This window comes from Podarcis filfolensis, assembly GCF_964270895.1.
Source record: "Podarcis filfolensis genome assembly, chromosome: 2".
NCBI lineage: Eukaryota > Metazoa > Chordata > Lepidosauria > Squamata > Lacertidae > Podarcis > Podarcis filfolensis.
In genome coordinates, this window is record NC_139605.1 from 90,359,858 (window position 1) to 90,379,409 (window position 19,552).

The 19,552-nt window shown below is 43.1% G+C and overlaps 1 protein-coding gene across 8 annotated transcripts in view; it reads right to left on the reverse strand.

The window, feature by feature from the left end:
- The window catches only part of TMEM94 (transmembrane protein 94), a 69,573-nt gene extending 53,291 nt beyond the window's left edge, over positions 1-16,282 (reverse strand). For 3 of the 8 annotated variants that reach the window (XM_083598067.1, XM_083598066.1, XM_083598065.1), the window contains exons 1-2: positions 16,114-16,282; positions 10,148-10,279 (exon numbers count right to left, since the gene is read on the reverse strand). In XM_083598067.1, the coding sequence (XP_083454193.1) occupies positions 10,148-10,171 (24 nt within the window). In that variant the 5' untranslated portion in view covers positions 10,172-10,279; positions 16,114-16,282. The remainder of the gene's footprint in view (positions 1-10,147; positions 10,280-16,113) is intronic. The other 5 variants (XM_083598060.1, XM_083598061.1, XM_083598059.1 and 2 more) reach the window with 3 other exon arrangements.
- Between the last annotated feature and the right edge of the window lie 3,270 nt (positions 16,283-19,552).

Genomic DNA, 19,552 nt, shown 5'->3' on the forward strand with positions numbered 1-19,552 from the left:
CAATCTAAGCATGCAATATAGATACATCCCTGTGCGTGGAGAACTATTTATCATCACCTCTTCTTCCTTTCCTTTAGTGTCTGTATGTCTTAACTCTTGCTTGATACTATGGTCCAAGTTACACAAGATCTCAATCCTGTTGCAAAAATGGCCTCTAAAATAACAGAGCAAGGCTTGGATACCTGTCCTGTCGTGCACATGGGGATACCAATCCAATTATGATAGCATGACTCTCGCCGTTTCCACCTTAAGACCTGCACACCTAGTTGCTACTTCTCTCACTCTCCTTGCCTTTTGATTACATCTGATGAAGAATTCTGGAGAACTCAAAAAAGCTTGATCGTACGTTTATGACTTTTGGGGTCGTCCCAATGAAAGTATTGCAGTTTGGGATTCTTCCCTTATGGACCGGCAAAGTTGCTTTCTAATTTTTTAGTTGTTTCTCAATAAACAAGCTACACTTGCAGGGGGCGAGAACAGAAAATTATGAGGCAAGATGTGAGCCACTCTGGGAACCTTTCTGGCTGAAGGGTGCAGCACAAATGCTTTAAATAAATAAACAAATAAATTGTGACCCAGAACAGTGGGAACTCAACTAAACGTAAGAGTTTTAAGACATCTCTAATGGGCAGTTTTTTCATATATAAAATAAAATTAGATTATTTCCTATGAATGAATCACAAGATCGATTTTATATATATTTTCCAGCTGAAAGCACAAATGCACCTAACTTCTTAAATAGACATGACTGAACTATTCTTTCATTGTGTACATACTCACCACTAAACGCTCCAGTCCCAATTAAGCATACACTGCACTGCACAAATTTCCACGCTTTGAACTGTCAAGGTGGTTATGCAGATGACAAGACCCCCCCAAAAAAATTTAAGCCCATATGTTTCTCAAGTTAGTGGACAGCCAGCATAGAATAAAAGTTAAGAGTATCAGTCAAACTAGAGAGACCCCCAACTCAAAATCTCCACTCAGCCAGAAGCCCGTTGTATGACAGAAGTAGGGATCCTGCAGTCTGGGTACCTTATTAACTCTGCCTGGCCTCCTCATTTGGCTCATGAGGCCACTGTAGCAATTGTCACCCTCACTTGACACCCTACATGATTTCAGGTGTGGAGCAGTTTAAGGGAGTTTGCAAGCACCGCTGATCAGCTGTTTGGCAGTGCCTGCAAAAGTCCTCTGCTTGAAGGTTGCTCTAAAAGTCAGTGAGTGGCCCAACTTCATACAGCAGAGCTGAGGGAAACTGGATCTGGCCAGTGGGCAGGATTTTTATCTTGCCTACCCACCTCCATGGTTTGACAAGTGACCCATTTTTGCCTTCATGCTTTGAAATCAAAGGAGAGCAAGAAAGACCCATCATTTGAAGAGCTGATCTTCCCACCTTAGAAAGGAGACGTTCCAGCTCAGTGGCAGAACTCATGCTCTGTAGGGATAAAAGCCCTGATTCAGTTTCTGGCATCTCCTGAACCAGGACGGCTAACCCCTGACCTAATAGTCTGATCTGTCCCCTTTCCCAGCAAACGTTGGGTTTTTTTTCCTTCCACTGATTTTCTTGATGGCAGCAAAAGAAAAAAGGAAAACAGACACAGTGCTGTGCTGGGCAGAGATGTCAACATCTCCCCCCCCCCACCCCCACACAGTGCTCTGATGGGGATGCAAATTGCTGCCACCACAGCTATCAGATCGATCATTTGATGAATGGGGAGGTGGGCAATAACCCGCTTCCTCAGCTGATCTGCACAGATGATCTGAGGAGGGAAGGCTGTGGGTTGGTCAAAAGGTGAATGCAGTCCACTAGACAGAAAAGGTTATCTGACCCCATCCAGGTATATAGAATTACTGATAGATAGTCTGCATAACATTTCCACTTGAGATTATGGAATATCTGCTAGTCAGGGGTTACAAATCTGACACTCCACGCAAGGCTGCTCCTTCTATAGGCACCATGAAGCGGTGAGTCCTGACCCAGGCTCTCTGTTGTGTGGCGAAAAAATATCACACACATACACATTTTCAGAAATTAAAGTTTTTGCATATGGAACTCTTAAGGGAACAGCTGAAGGAAAGGAAAGCATTTGTGGCGCTGGTTGCAAGAAAGAAGCCAGCAGGGAAGGGAGGGGAAAGAAAGAGGCGGCATCTTTCTCCAGGGCATTGTGTTTCCTAGACAACATACTCTTTAACTGCACAAAAGGAACAAAGTGTCTTGCACAGCACAAATTCCCACCACCACCACCCCACTTTCCTGAATACAATTCCTAGTAAGTAATTAAGCAGCTAAAAAACACAGCTACTTGTTGTAACTGGGACACTACCAAGGAAAAGGGAAGCAACACCCCAGGAGCCGGGACTGGGAAACACTCGTACTCCTACAAAACATACACAAAATTCAGCAGGTGGGCTTTTTATAGCAATGCCACTGGCAGACGTTTCTAAAATCTCTCTCACCATCTTGAATGAGCACATGCTGGCACCTCAGACTGTAAAGTCACAGGAAGTTCTCCGATGCAGACATCTCAGCTTAACAGCATAGAGCAGCCTTTTTTTTTTTTTTTTTTGAAATGGCAAGAAAAGCCTTTTTAACCCTCTTTGGCAGTCGCCTTAACAGAATTTTCTCCTAGCTTTGCTTGGTTAAAAAAAAGCTCTCGGTTCGCTTCGATTCCAAGCAAGTGCCATGCAGAATGTAATCACTCCGCAATACAAAAGCATTCCACTTGCTAGAGGGTGGACCTAAGAACATAAGAAGAGCTTTTGCAGGATCAGGCCAATGGCTCATCTTGTCCAGCATCCTGTTCGCACAGTGGCTGAACAGATGCCTATGGCAAGCCTGGCAGTAGGATCTGAGGGCAACAGTACTCTCCCTGCTTGTGATTGCAGCAACTGCCATTCAAAGACATACTACCTGTAACAGGGGGAGGAGAACATAGCCATTATGCTTAGCAGACACTGGTAGCCTTATCATCCATGAGTTAGTCTAGTCCTCCTTTAAAGCCATCCGGTTTGGCGGCCATCACTATAGCTGTCAACTTTTCCCTTTTCTTGCGAGGAATCCTATTCGGAATAAGTGTATTTCCCTTAAAAAAAGGGAAACATTGACAGCTATGGCCATCACTACCTTCCGTGAGAGCCAATCCAATCGCTGAACGATGCGCTGTGCAAAGTACTGTCCTAAATCTTCCAAAATTTTGTCATCCCTGTGTTCTGCTATTATGAAGGGGGGACTTTTCTCTATTCAGTTTCTGGATATCCATGTCCATGCTGCCTCTTACTTGCCTGCTCTCCTAAACTAAAAAGCCCCAAATGCTGCCATCTTTCCTTATAGGGGAGTTGCTCCATCCCCTTGATCATTTCGGTTGCCCTTCCTGAAACATTTCCCAGCTAAAAAGCAGTGTGCGTGTGCATATTGTGTGTGAGAGAGGTGTTGAATCCAGTAGAAGAAAAGTGGAGCGCTATTTCTCAAGTGGCAGCTATCCCGAGGGAAAGGCGGGGGGACACATAAGAGATGAAAGGACAGGAGAGATGTCTGAAGAGGTTAAGGCACTTCGTCGCCACTTCTGTTCACATTGTGAGCAGCATGAAAAATAAGGGCATGAACTCTAGCAAACGGCACAGCCCTGTATTGCTTTGCATCCGCTCATGACTACATGACCCTGATATGTGCCTGTGCCTCATCAATTGCTCGCATGTGGAGCTTGCACAAACGTAAGCTGTATCAAGGTACTTCCACGGAAAGCACAATATGGTAAGGGGAACAGAAGCACATTAAAATGAGATGGATTGCTCAAGACGAAGTAGAAAGGTGCAGAACTTTTAAGATCCAGACACAACAAAGTAAGGGAGGCAGAGGTGCAGGTGGTGATATTCTGTATGATAGACAAGACAAAATAGATAGTGTGGTAGAGGAAACTGGTAAAAGCAGGGGCAGGGGAAGAGAGACGGCCCCACAACTGCAGCACCATGCACCAGCACACAGCTTATTCACACTAAACCACAGTTTATTTTAACTATGTTTTAATTTGACATGCAAACCAGGCTACTATTGGATGCATGCACTCCAGCACTAAAGAACAGAAGTCTGTGGACTCCAATTAAACAAAAAAAGATTGCAAACAGCCATGGAAAAAGCAGAGCTACTGGAAGAAAGTATTTACATTGGTAATTATACTGTCCATCCCAAACACCACTACCAATGGGATTTACACAATACCCATTATTGCAACAATGAAGCCTTCCATGAAGAAAACTGTCCTTTTCCCAGCACTGGTGTTTCATCACGGAGAAAATAAAATGACCTAGAACAGTGACATAATGGCTCCTTTTAAAACCTATGCTAAACCATAGTTTAGTGTGACGTGAAGGAGCGGAGGTGAGCCTTGGGCTTCCACATTCAGTCCCTCCCTGGCATAGGCGGGAGTTGTTTAGAAGCTTTTGTTTCTGTTTCTGCTCAACCACAGCTTGCTGTGTCCCCTACAGCAATAAACTGTGGCTACATTAATTATGTTTTGGTTTGTTTTTTCAAAAAGTAATTTCATCTAATTCCTAGTTCAGTCTCAGCTACTGAAGTAAATCCACTACAGCAGCACCTGTGATCAGGGCCCTCCAGTCTCTTAAAACCTCTAACGAAGAAGAAATCACCACCTTTCAAGGCAGTCTGTTCCACTGTCATACAGCTTGAATCAGGAAATAATTTCTTACATTTGGATTAAATCATTTCTCTCATGATTTGAACTCACTGGTTTGGGTCCTCTCCTCAGGAGCAAAAGAAAACCAATCTGCTCCATGATCTATGCAGTGGCCCTTCAAATATTAAGATGGCTATTCTATAATCTCTAAATTTTAAAATCTCCAAAATAAATATACCCAGCCCCTTCAGCCTTTGCTCACAAAACCTGATCCCCAGGTTCCCTGCTCTACTCTGGATGTGCCAATATGTCAGTGTCCTTTCTAAGCCGCAGTGTCCAGAACTGTGAGTCCTGATCAAAGAACAGAGTGATACCATGAATTCTCATGCAATCTAGAATTGCATTAGCCTTTTTAGACACCAGACAACACTACTGACTCACGTTTAGCATGTGGACTCCCATATCCTTTTCAAATGTGCTGTTAAGTCATTTGTCACCCATCCTGTATCTTGACATCTGAGTCTTCGCACCAAAAAGCAGAACTTTACACTTAAGTCTGCAAAACTTCATTTTGTTGGCTTAGTTTTCCATCCTGTCACAAATAATTTTAACCTTGCTTTGAAGTTGGCTTGTTTCACACAAACTTAACTGTTTTTTGGTCCAGACAACACAACAAACTGCTATTGAGCAAAAAGCAGACGTTTCCAAAATCTCTATCGGAACCAGAGTTAAACTGAGAGGAAAAACAGCAAAACTGGATTTTCTAACTGCTTCACGTGGTTTGCATATCCCAGAGCAGGGACTGTTCTTGCCAGCATTAAACAGAATTAGGAATCAGAACAGATAACTTGCCTGTTAAATTGAATTTCAAAGATTTCTGGATGACCTCTTAGGATATTTGCTCTCTTGTTCTGCAATACCTGGTTCTTAGCCAGGACTGGATGCCAAGCTGCACCACATCTGAGCAACGGTTATTTTCAGCCGCTATTGGCAGTGGAACTGTGTGGATGGCAGAGACTAGACAATAAAACCCTTATCTTTCAGAGTCTCAGGTTCTCTGACAATGCAGCTGTGCAGATTGGGTTTCTTCAGCCCCACAATACTTCCTGCACCATATTTTTTTGCCAACTTGGCCAGTACCTCTAAAAAATGCACTTTGATGTTTTTAAGTTACATCAGGTGAGACACATAGTCACTAGTGAATCATCCTGTACACTCAGTAAAAAACAACATAAAAATGCACCATCTCAGGGTAGTAATGAACTGGCAACCAGTGCAATTGTTTTAAGACTGAGATTATGTGAGTTCTAAACTGAACTGTAGCCAATAATTTGGCTGCTGCATTTGAAACCTGCTGAAGTTTGCGTTATCTTCAAAGGCATTCCCAGGCAGCACACTGTAATAATTCAGTCTTGCCAGAGCATTGAGTACTACAGCAGAGTCATCTCTGCTCAAAAGGGGCTGTAGCTGGAAAACTGGCTATAAGTGAAAAAAGCCACCCGAGTCTCCCGTAACAATGCTGGATCCCGAGATATCCCCAAACTATGAGGAAGTAACGATGGCAGAGAAGCAAGATTTCTTCACTCTCTTCATAGAAATACATGCTTGGTTCCTAAACAGACATGCCCCATATTGCACAAAAAGGTTTTACGTTTCAGTTGTTCCAAGAAAATGCCACCACTGTCTAAGGTCATGAAAGCATTTCTACAAGGTACAGTAATTGCTGTATATCTCACACTGATCAATACCAAAATGGGTCACTGAGCCATTATTAGCAAGCTTCGTTAGGTTTATTGAGATGCAGCATACACTATCGTTGGGTTAGAAGGGCAGAAGATGTACAAAATTCAAGAGGAGAAATTGTCCTGAGTCCTAAAGAGACATCATGGAGGGGCTGGCTGGATCAGGGTTGGAGGAAGAAAAGTCAGAGGATCAGTTGGTTGACGACCTTGGGGCAGGGCCCAGTGGGTATGGAGGGGCTGTGCCAGGACCTCAAGAGGGGGGCAGAGTTACAAATGAGGAGTCAGATCCTGGGAAGTGTCTCAGTGGTGTAATCTGTCAGCACTCTGCTTTACCCCCTTCTTTGTCACCCAGGCACCTTGTACCCACCCACCCCATGCTTCGGTGCTTTTTTCCACCTCTGATCTTGGCACTCCCTCCCCCCGCCCCGCACTGCTGGAGCTCACCTTTAGCCCAACCTCCCAGGACGACTTAGACACTTAGTTCAGTTTGGAGCAGCAGCTGTCCCCTTCTCCATCACCTAGGTCATGGAGGTGCCAACATAGCCAAGAGCAGACAACTCAGGTTCAGCCTCCAGAAGTTTGCATTTGCTTGCCCACTTGCCATGCTGAAGTTGTGCTGCCCCATTTCCATATAACAGGAACTCAGAGGGTGCATTGTTTTGTTGGATCAATGCCTTAGCCATGTATCTGCTGTGCCTTTGACCCTGTTTTTGCCTATATATCTACTGACCTGGGCATTAAAGATTTGAGCAGAAGCCTTACTCCAAGTTCGAGTTCTTCATTCAGTGAGAGCCAGGACAGATATGCAGATTTGCCCCTAACCAGACAGAGAAAGTACACTACTGGAATTCCTCCATCCCTCATTATCTCAAAGTAACAGCTATATGTAATGCACATACCCATTAACACAATACAGAGCACATCATTTGGTGCAGTTTTTGATCCCATGCAAATGTCCAAATATCCCAGGGCAAAATCTTTGACTCAGGTAGCTTGATCATCCAGACTGACCTGCCAACTGGCAAGAAGGCTTTTGCCACACTTTAGATGTAAGTGCATCAAAGAATGTGTGGCCAAACAACATATTTATTTATCCATCTGCAAAGTAAGAATCTCAAGATTCTCTCTCTCTCTCTCGACCCCACATAGTTATGGGACTTATTGTACAGCATTCCCCAACCTGGTCTCTTCCTACAGACTATAACTCCTATCAGTTCCAGACAGAATGGCCAATGGTTGTTGGAGTCCAACAATATCTGGAGAACACTAAAACACCTGGAGGGCATATGATTAAGGAAAGCTCTGACTGAAGTAGCTGTGAGGGAGCAGAGTATTGGGCAAGGTTCCTACTGGTCAGCAAGTTTGTGTCTTGGAGTTCCCTCTAATCCTCCAACCTTCAAAGTTTATTACTGTCCTTGTGATTCTTCTTTCTTGTTCCCAGGCTGCTCACTTTTTTAAATGCAAGCCAGCACATGTTGCACAATGAGGGCTGGATTTCCACAGAAAAGGGCAGTGATACCCCAACAGTTGTAGCCACATCCTCTTTTAATGCACACACAAAAAACATCTCACAACACAGCACAATGAGATCACAAAACACACCCGTGAGAGAAGTGCTAATGCCAAGGCTGTAATGAGCGTTCCTCACCCCAAACATTTTCCTATTGCCCCTACCAAATAGCCTATCCTCGCCACACAACTATTGCAATTGCAAAACAACTTCTCACTTTAAAACAACAACAACCGCATGCCATCGATCATTAAGACACTCCAACAGTTGAATTGTTCCCACTTCATCTGGTAACAGGTAGCAGATACACTACCCAGGGATAAGCTATGCCTGTTCAGATCAGGATATGCACCTGCCTCAAGATACCAAGGACAAAGCTAGATTGAGCATACTCAGCTAATAAAAGGATGCTACCCTTTCACATTGCTAACACATTATTCAGTCTGGCACTTGCAGAGGTAGATCTAGAAGTTGTGCTCCTCTACCACGGTCCCCAAGGGGGATCCATAGGAACTATGGGCACCCTCAGACATCAAGCCTGTCTTAATTTGTTTGTTTGTTTGCTTGTTTGTTTTAAAGAGACTTTTTCCAGGGGTGTTTCGTGTTTGAGGGAAGGTATGTTGCCTCCTTTTTTTGTCTATGCTCAAAAAGGTTGAGGACCCCTATTCCACACAACCCACATGAACAAGACGAACTGTCCTTAAATACACATGCTTGGGTCAGATTGGATCAGATTGAACAAAGCATAAGGAATGCCATCCTACCAGCATTCCATATAAAACAATCTCTCTGGAAAGATGCAGGTTAGGAAACCATGGAGAAAGTGTAAACAGGAATGCTTAATTCCTAAATGCACAGCCAAAACAAGACTCCACCTGACATCAAAAGTCCCTTTCTACGAACAAAAGGCAGTCTGTCTTGGGATTTGGTTTCATTGGCTCTCTTCTGAAGCAATAAATCCAGAAGTAGATTTGTGAAATAAAATGTTTTACTTTGAATAGATTCACACATCAGTTCCTCTAGCATTTCTCTCTCCTGTTTTTTTCCGCTTTCCCCCACTTTTAGACACTGTGTGCCTCCATCATTAAGAACTGGGAATTTAGTGGACATTGATGTTTTCAAGGGATCACACTTGCCCCCATTCATATGGAGGAAGAAGCAAGTTAACAAGTAGCTGGTCACATACAATTGGCATCATTTCTGCAACAACTGTAGCCATGAAAAACTGTTAAAATCACAGAAAGTGAGCAGACTATAGCCTATGATCATATAAAGTTCGGTGCCATGGACTTATGGGAACTTTCACTTTCTGGTGTCCTATTATTTGTAAAAGGTAAAGGTAAAGGGACCCCTGACCATTAGGTCCAGTCGTGGCCGACTCTGGGGTTGCGGCGCTCACCTCGCTTTATTGGCCGAGGGAGCCGGCATACAGCTTCCGGGTTATGTGGCCAGCATGACTACTATTATTTGTAGTGCATCACTAAAAACAATAAATGAGAAAAAGCATTTCCAGCGATGACGGCTGTGGATAAAATCTTGAAAAGTAAAAAGAAGGCTCAAAACCAGCTTTCCAAAGTTAATAATTTCAGAGCTAATCTCATGGTTTTTTAAGTTTCACGGTGTGGCAACACAGTCACACAATGATCATCCTTAATAATAGTACAGAAATATCTTTGTTAACCAACTATCACTGCCAGAAAACAGCTTACATTCAAGTTCACAAGCTATATCTCTCAAGAAGTTCAACATATCCCACAGCAGTAACCCTTGGCATTCATCTTATCCAGGAGAACAGTATGTAAACTATGTTATATATGCTTATGATTACTTGGAAGTAACCTCCACAGTTGTAAAGGGGAAGTAGTAGAAAAACACACACAGAGTACAGTGGTACCTTGGGTTAAGTACATAATTCGTTCTGGAGGTCCATTCTTAACCTGAAACTGTTCTTAACCTGAGGTACCACTTTAGCTAATGGGGCCTCCTGCTGCTGCCACCACACGATTTCTGTTCTCATCCTGAAGCAAAGTTCTTAACCCGAGGTACTATTTCTGGGTTAGCGGAGTCTGTAACCTGAAGCGTCTGTAATCCGAGGTACCACTGTAAATATGAATCTGGGTTTCCAGATTCTCACCAATGAAAGCCATTCTGATATTAAGAACACTTGACCACTCATCATCTTCCAACTAAAGTCAACCAGAAGCAAATTAAATAGAGAGATTCATCTAGAACTACAGTAGCTACAACATGACCAAAAAACCTACCTGACACTTCTCCTTGGAGTCCATGGTTACTCAGTGGACAGAGCATACCCAGAAGACCACAACCACCATTCCATGAGAGGTCCTCTTCTAGATAATGTATGAAGTTCAATTAGCGTGCCTTAGTGATAACATCTACAGAAACAAAAGGGGTTAAATGTCACTCTTTTACCTTCACTCTCTCTTAAAGTAAAGCACTTTGGAGAATTCAAGATCACAACTGATCTAGACAGATGGGAAAACAGAAGATGGCTCTTATTGTACCTTCTGCAACTCTTCCACCCCACCACTAAATAGGGTCCATCTGTATTAACTACTGAAAAGGCCAGTACCATGGGCAAAATGAAATACCCTGTAAGGTATAACATGATTATTGCATTGGCACTGAATGCATTTTCTTGACACGTCCAAGAGAACTGCCAAGCTCAGCCTCTAAGTAAGAAGCCAGATTTCATCAGGTGCTGCAGAGATGGCATGCTCAAATGCCAGCCAGGAGGCTTGTGATAGAGGCTGCCTGTCACTAATAGCTATTTGTCTTGTTATTTTTATCTCTGACCAGGTCCCTGCCCAGATAATCTCCAATGGAGCCTGTAGTCATGACTCTCCCGCTATCTGAAACAACACATCAAATCTGCTTTGACAATGTGGTTACACTACAGAGTCAAGCACAAGCCGGATCCGTCACTGGCTAGAGTGTCTAAAGAAAGGTGCTAGATCATCAGTAAAGAAAATCTTAGCATAGCTGGAATAAACAGAGCCTAGCTGCAAGCTGTTTCTCCCAACAAGCGTTTTGTGACCTGTGGGTCAAATTCCAATCACAGTCTGTGCCTCAGTTGTAGACTTGCTAGATATCAGAGTCTGACTCAGGTCTTCTACCAGCTACTAAAGTCAAGGTTAAAATGTAGTCAATCTTTGAAAGCAACAGAATTGTTTTCAGTAATAAGACTGGTCTGTATTTCCACATGGATTGGGGGGAATCTAATTTAGCTTGACTTTGCACACTCAAACACTTCATTTTATTTAGAAACATAAAGGGGGTTTTTTCTGCTAGACACCACCAAATGCAACATAGAAAATGAAGAAAACCAAAATAGATGTATATCATATACTTAATGAAAAACATTAAAATAGAAATATGCATAAAGTACTCAAGTAGGAATCCTAATAGCATCAACAGTATCACCACAATCCAGGAACCCAAAAGAGAAAAATATAATATGTTACTGATGAGCTGTAACACTGATTTGTTCTTGAAAACAGGAGAGTTCTAAGCGGGATTTCTAGCGTTTAGGGAGCAAGGCAGCAGCGCATAATCCTTTGCAGAATAAATTATACAAAAGCAGAGTAAGTTATAAAAAATCAGTATATAGGTATGCGTAAATTGGCATATAATATATCAAGGGTGCAGAATTTAGCTCTTTGTGGTGCAATTTCATTTAGTGTGAAGTACACACAGCATTGACCATATTCAGCACATCTTGCTAGCTAAACAGGTAGAGCCCTCAGTCATCCCCTAGAAATTCCTTTGAGCTATATGCTTTCAGTCTGGCACAACCTCAGAATTTGCCTTCGGTTTGAACTGTGTCCCTGATTTCCATTATCTGAAGCCCAGGATGGAAAGGATTCTCACTAGCTTAATCTTGCCCTGTCAGCCCAGTTCAGGAATAGAACGCTACAAGGAGATGTTTTCAGAGCACAGCAGATGATGGCAGCTGCGGAATGAAAGGAAGCTGTAGCACAGATCTTGCTGAAATATTTCATGCTCTGCCTTTAAACACACTAATACCCGTAGCAGAATGGGAAATAAGATGCTCTGGTTGGTGGTTTGTTGTTGCTTTAAAAACTATTAACAATTGCACTCTGAAATAGCCAAATTTGGAAACATATAGCTTCAAAATGACTGTCAAAAAAGCAGAAAATGCCTGAAGCAAGATCAAAACAAAAATACTCCCACCCACCCTGCAAAAATAAAATAAAAATCTTAGCTCTTAGCAATAGAAGCTCAATTCTGTGCCACTTGATAGAGAAGGTCAAGAGGCAAGACAGCTGTGCAAGACAGGAATATGGGCTGCACTGCAGTGAGACATTCTGTCTCTGGCAGCAAGCTGTAATGTGATCTTAAAAGCAAACCATGCCTCCTGACCATCAACATTCAAACTATAACACCCGAAACTTTACCTCTCACCTCAAAAGCAAAGAACAAGCAGTGATCCCCATTTCTCAGCTTCTGGCCAAAGGCCTCCTCTACACAGCCTTAAGCTACCCAACAGCAATTGGTTAAGTATAATAATAATAATAATAATAATAATAATAATAATAATTTATTTATACCCTGCCCATCTAAAAGGAAGCTACATAATGACACCCTTAGCGCTTACCTACACTCTCCGATACATTGCTTTGTTCAGATATCGTTTTCACAACCTGATTTGCCTTTAACCAGCTACTCCTCAAGGCTCTATGGGATATATTTGCTTACATGTGCATTCTCCTAGATCTTTTATAAAGAAAACATGTTTTAAAAAACTGCAGCCATTGTATGCATTCACCATTCTATCAGTACAATGCCTGGCCACATCCAGCGCCAAAGCAAAATTTATATTGTTCCTGGTTGCACAAGCAAATTTAATCAAGTTAGAAGTGCTACCTACAGTTTCATTCAAGGGGGGGGGGGAATAAAGGATTTCAAGTTTGTCAGAAATAAAGAAACTACAACAACTCTCTTTTGGACATTATAAAAAAAACACATAGGGAATATGCAAAGTTCAAAAAATTCAGACTGCCTTTGTTGAATAAGCTAAAACCTTTGGACGCCAAGATCCTATCCTTGTCCCATGACCTTGTCCCAGATCTCCCATAGGTGTGCAGCACAATTTCCACTCCCAGTTTTGCAGCTGGAGGGAGATGGGATCTTCTGTGGAGTTGTGGAAGCCCAGTGCAACTGTGGGGATGACCACAGCTCCTCTCTCCAGCTTTAAACTCAAGAGTTGAGAAGCAGAGGAGAGACCTGTTCAGCACTGAGCTGCTGAGGCTCTTCAAAGGGGTTCAGCGATACAGTGCCCAGAGGGCCAGCAGGGCTTGGGTTTGCTTTGATGTTGGGGGTAGGCAGGTGCTTGTTCTGAGCACCACCCAGAACCAAAGCAGCCAACCACATTCTTCACCTTTGGAGCAAAAGACTAGGGCTTATTTTGGGTGGGCACTCTGCATGCCCGTTACCCCTGCCAGCCCTCAGTACGTCCCTTCCATTGGTTTCAAAAGGTCCAGGGTCACATCCAAACCATGCATGTAAAGCACACTTAAAGCACATGGCTTCCCACAAAGAATCTTGGGAACTGTAGTTTGTTAAGAGTGCTGGGAATTGTAGCTCTGTCAGAGCTAAACTACCGCTCCCAGAGTTCTTTTCGGGAAGCCATGTGTTTTAAATCTGTGGTGTGGATGTGGCCCGAGATCTGCACCCAAACCTATTATCCGGAATTATTACATGGAAGCAACAAAGTATGTTAGCAAATTCAGGCCATTAACAGTCTAGTCTAGTCTCATCTTGGGTGGTTTGGGGAATCACATACCTACCATGCTGGCATAGTGATGTCTAGAATTATCACAAGAAGTAGCCAAGTCTGCTAGCAAATTCAGGCTATAATAGTGTAGAATAATCTGGGTTTGGAAGGGGGAAATTCTCCCATGAGCTATGATGTTCACTGGTCAAATGTTGCAAAAGTCAAACTCCCCCATCCTAACCTACAAAACAGGGTTATTGTGACAGATCCAGCACAATCCTACATATGATTCCACAGAACTAATATTCATTGCATTCAAAAGGGCCTGTTCTCTGGAAGCAAACACAGGACTGCAGCATCAAGGCACAATCGTGAGCGCTTTGCAGGAAGGGTAGGATACAAATGGAATAAAGAAATAAAACCTGCTCATTGGCTGACATGAGCTCCCTAAATTTAAGCACCTCTATAAGATCATTTCCGGCGTAAGAGCTGACTAGTTCCTCTATTGTTTTACACATATGATGTAAAGGAAGCAACATATATAGTCTCTGCAGGTGCATTTTCTGTGACATTTCGAAGTCATTGTTTTCTATGAGAAAAAAACTCTAAAAGAAAATTATCTAAATGATCCCATCCAAATCGCATTATATAATTTATGCAGACTCCACATTGGTTATTGGAAGGAGAAAAATGTTTTGGGTGTAGTTAGAGAATATCTCCACTAAAGCTAGCATACCCTTTCCACCACTGAGCCACCAAACATAGACATGGCATTGTTTAATAAAGCAGAAACTAAATGACTCCCCAGTAAAATTAAGAAAGCTAAGGGCAATTCCAGTACTCAGAACAAATTCCTAGGCCCATGATTATTTTTGTCCAAGTGTATTTCTTTTACACCAAGCTCTGGTTGGTAGATCTTAGTGTTCTAACAAGATTAAAAGTAGATCTCACCAGCCTGAAATCTCACCCCAGTCAACAGGGCACCAAACTAGAAAAAAAACAAGTTACAGTGAACTAAATGGGCCTTACTCCTGCATAGACATACGTGGGATTGCACGGCTGGTGTTTAATTTTGTTTACTACCCAAACCGCTATGGCTTGTAACCAGCAATGCAGTCATTTAGGCACAGGAGCACTAATCAATCCAATTAACGATACAGTACAGTAGTTTTAAAAATCTGACTACTAAGCAAACCCCTATGGAGATGAGTGGGAAGGTTTAGTACCAATTACACTTTTGCAAACAATGGATTCTGCTAATACCTTAAAAGGTGAATTTGAGGGATTCGTTTTCTGCATTATTTAGTCAAAAGACGACATATGATCAGTGATAAGGTGATACTGAAATATTTACCTAAATTGGTCCATTAGTTAGAAACAGGCTTTTTCTTAAATTTAAAAAGAAAACTTTTAAAATCAGCTGACCATCAGAGGAAACTTCCACAAAGTGCATGGGGGGGGGGGGAGGCACACTTGCATCATGGTAAAACGACCTCTCCCAACCAGGCACCCTCCAGCTGTTTTTGGACTACACCTCCCATCATCCCCAACCAGTGGCCATGTTGTTGTATGCCAACGTCTGGAGGGCATCTGATTAGGAAAGTAACGATGTGGAGAAGAGTACCGGTACTTGAAAGGATGAGTACCGAGCATCTCGTTTAGATATGCTGCAGTAGTGTTCTCCTCATTATGCTGTTGTAACATAGCAACGTGGGTGACTGCCTGGTTACTTCTAACGTCTCTTGCGCTTGGTTATATACGGTTATGCAATACACCGGGCAAAGTGCAGAACGTTCCTAGAAACTCCTTAACACGTGTCAGGGCTTTCACCGCGCGGGAAGCACAGCATGGACCTGCTAACACTGCAGTGTCAGCGTCGTCTGCCTACACTGGCACTAGCAAGGCGCATTTACACGGACTGAATTCTGAATTAAGCAGCAATGGGCAAGTAACAGCTTGTCAGTCAGAGACAGTAATATGACTCCCGAGTTCCACCAGCAAGCCGGGGAGGAAGGCAGAGAAGGAGGGAGCTTGCGTGGGTTGCAAGATTTGCAAGCGTTTGCAGCTGCAAGGAACTGGCGTCGTGCAGAAACTTCCTACTGCAAGGCGCCTGGTTACTCTCCTGCAGGGTCTGGCTACCCTGACTCGAGACACCCACTGAAACACCCCGGAATAGGTTGAAAAGTTCACAGCCTTGCAGAGGTGGCCTCCAACTCACAGATCGTGAGAAGGCGACGCGTGTTGACAAGAGCTGCAAAGCTGACAAATCGGCACTTCTCTCCCCGTCCCTCCCCCCAAAACAGCAGCTTTGAAATGCCTCCTTATCCCAGTGCCTCGCTAAATCCTCAGAGTAGGGGGGAAGGCGTGGGGATATATTAAAAACAAGCCGCCTCAGGACTAAGGGCAGAAACTTGGGTCTCAAGGAGCGACCCCTTTTTCCATCCTTCCCGAAGGGAGCGGTAGGTTACTTACCAGAACGGGTTTAATATCCCCTTTCTTTTGTCTCTGGGGTCCCCAGCAAATCCTGGGGCCTTTCCCCGCCAGCTGGAGAATGCTCCCAGGCAACCCTTCACGCCATTCCCCCAAACATCTCTATAGCCGCCATCCTTGTTGATGGCAAAATAACCCGCTTTACTCCAAAGTATCATACGTGTGGCTTCAGGTGCAGTTAAATAAGCTTGCACTGGATTGGCTACGTTCGCCTCACATTTCAGGGCTTTAGCTGTGGTAGGTTAGGGTGGGGTGAAGGGTGACGCTGTACTTCCGCCCTTCTCTCCAAACCATCTGTGCACAGCGAACGGCGGCTAGTTTTAGGGACTGAAACAGGAGCTGTTTGCTGACCATCGAAACGAGGGGTTTCCTTGAGGGGTGGATCTCACATGGTGAGCCGCAAGACCCGGCAGGCTACTTCTCTCGTTCTGGGACCGCTGCGGAGGGGAAAAAATCCCTGTTTATAGAAGATGTATTTTTAGAGCATGGATTTCCTTTCAGCTACTTAGAGATTCTATTATTATTATTTGTATTTGACATTGGCATCTATACTTATATCGCTGAAATTCTATGTTCATAAACTGGAAAATATATACTGGGTAAAAAGTATCAAGTTACTAGTCCTTCATAATTAAATTTAATGTTTGGCAATTAATCATATAGACCTGCGGGTATAGGGTAGTATAATAATAATAATAAATTGTAGACTAAGTTATTTGCCTGCTCAATAGCGATGGTGATTTTGTGAAATTTCCAGATATTAATCTGGACATCAGCAGGTACAGATTCTGTCTAATATACACCAATACCTGCCAGAAATTACCTTCTGCGGTCTGCATATAACAAACTGGCTAGTCTCTACATAAAAGAATAAATGGACATTGGAAATGGTCAGACCACACCTGGAATACTGTGTCCAGTTGTGAACTACACAGTTTAAAAAGGATATTGACAAGCTAGAATTCATACAGAGGAGGGCAACCAAGATGATCAAGGGTCTGAAAAGCAAGCCTTATGAGGATCTGTTGAGGGAGTTGGGTATGTTTAGTCTGGGAAAGAGGAAAGTGAGAGGAGATATGATAGTCATCTTCAAATATCTAAAGGGTTGTCACATGCAAGATGGAGCAAGCTTGCTTTCTTCTGCTCTGGAGGTAGGACCCATACCAATGGATTCAAGTTACAGTGGTACCTCAGGTTAAGTACTTAATTCGTTCCGGAGGTCCATACTTAACCTGAAACTGTTCTTAACCTGAAGCACCACTTTAGCTAATGGGGCCTCCTGCTGCTGCTGCTGCGCCATCAGAGCCTGATTTCTGTTCTCATCCTGAAGCAAAGTTCTTAACCTGAAGCACTATTTCTGGGTTAGCGGAGTCTGTAACCTGAAGCGTATGTAACCCGAAGTACCACTGTACAATAAAGGAGATTCCAACTAAACAGCAAAAACTTTCTGACAGTAAGAACAGTGGAACAGACTCCCTCAAGTGGTGGTGGACTATCTTTCCTTAGAGGATTTTTTTGTGGAGGCTGGATGACCATCTGTCACAGATGCCTTAGTTGAGATTCCTGGATTGCAGAGGGTTGCTCTAGATGACCCTCAGGGTCCCTTCCAACTCTACATATAATTCTATAATTCTCATAAAACATGGTCATAACATTTTCATTCTACCAGAGCAGGCTCCAATTTGCCATTGTGCTGTTTCTTCCATCTCCTTCCCAAAACAAAAGCTATTTCTTTATTTCTGTACTATTGCAAATAATATTGAAAACAAGTTTTCAATCTTCTTTGCGTCATAGAATGTTGAAGTGCTACTGTACAGCCTTAAGTTCATGCAGCAAAATACCCTGCAGCATTTACAGTCCCATCCTGTGCATATTTGTTCAGAAATGTACCCCACCAAGTGCAATGGAACTGAGTCTCACAAACAGCGTTTTAAAAAAATACATTTTTAAAAAATGATCTCATGTCCTCACAGCTAAAATAAGTTAATGATTGTCAGAAACATAATATTTCAGCCATCAAATCCCTGTGTGAAAGGGAAGTCTTTCTAAACTTAGAGAGAGATAAACTTAGAGAGAAATAAACTCTAAACTTAGAGATAGATGCACCTCACCAGGGAGGGCATTCAATAAATGGAGAACCACTAACAAGAACTCAGTCATGGGTCACTTCTAGCCAGCCAACACCCAGCAGCAGCATCTACCCTATAAAGTCAATATTATTATTATTATTATTATTATTATTATTATTAATTTATTTATTGACTTTATAACAGTTTGTTGAAATAAATAAATAAATATAAATAATATATGGAATCACCTCCAATAAATTATCCTAGAAATTCCATATTATATATAGCATTATATGTGAAGACAGTCTGCATTATAGAGGCGTTAAAAACAGGTGCATGCAAAGTATATGAAACATGATGCCATTAGTTGTCCACAGGACAAATAGTTTGTGAATAGAAATCCAGATGACTTAAGCAAATGCACCATAGCACCTGCTACAAAGGAATATGGATTCATTGCCCCCTTCTTTTCAAGGGACCTTCTTTATTTGCCTCTAGTATAATAGTCCTTTAACCTCTGAGTGTTAAGCCAGGCAAATCTAACCTTTCCAAGAGAAAAAGGCTCCAGTCCAGTCCTAGATTACACTGAGGGGAAAGAATGTGCTTTGAATGTGCTTCCAAGGTATAGTGTGCATTCAGCCTGCATCTCCAGTGCTCTCCAAAGGCCACTGTACCTCTCTCCCACATTCAGTTCCATGGAGGCCATAGGGAGGGAGCACCCATGATCAGCAGCAGGGGTCAGGGTGATCCCTGTTCCTCTATGAGGTTGCCAGTCCATTTGTTCCAGGCAGGCTCCTGCACCATTGCAAGCTTCAAAGCAGACAGTCATGTAGTGAAACGGGACGGTGTCCCTGCCATGAAGCTGGACGGACCAATAAAGAACACTGCACCTGTTAGGATGCTGTCAGTTGGACAAGGCACAGGAAACCTCCTGAGGTGACTGATTGGCAATTCCAGCCATTCCTCTATTCCTTTCAAAATCTACTCCCAATGAGTGGCCAGATGAAAAAGAGACGAATGGAGATTGCAGGCTGCAGAAAGACAAATGCCCTGTCTTGTCGTCATTTCCTGTATGCTGCTGTGTCTGTGTAAGTAAAGATCTGCTATGTGGTGTTGGCAGTGTAGGCCTGAGACTTAGGAGCTCCCTAACATGCCTCTAGGGATGCGGGTGGCGCTGTGGGTTAAACCACAGAGCCTAGTGCTTGCCGATCAGAAGGTCGGCGGTTCAAATCCCCGCGATGGGGTGAGCTCCTGTTGCTTGGTCCCTGCTCCTGCCAACCTAGCAGTTCAAAAGCACGTCAAAGTGCAAGTAGATAAATAGGTACCGCTCTGGCAGGAAGGTAAACGGCGTT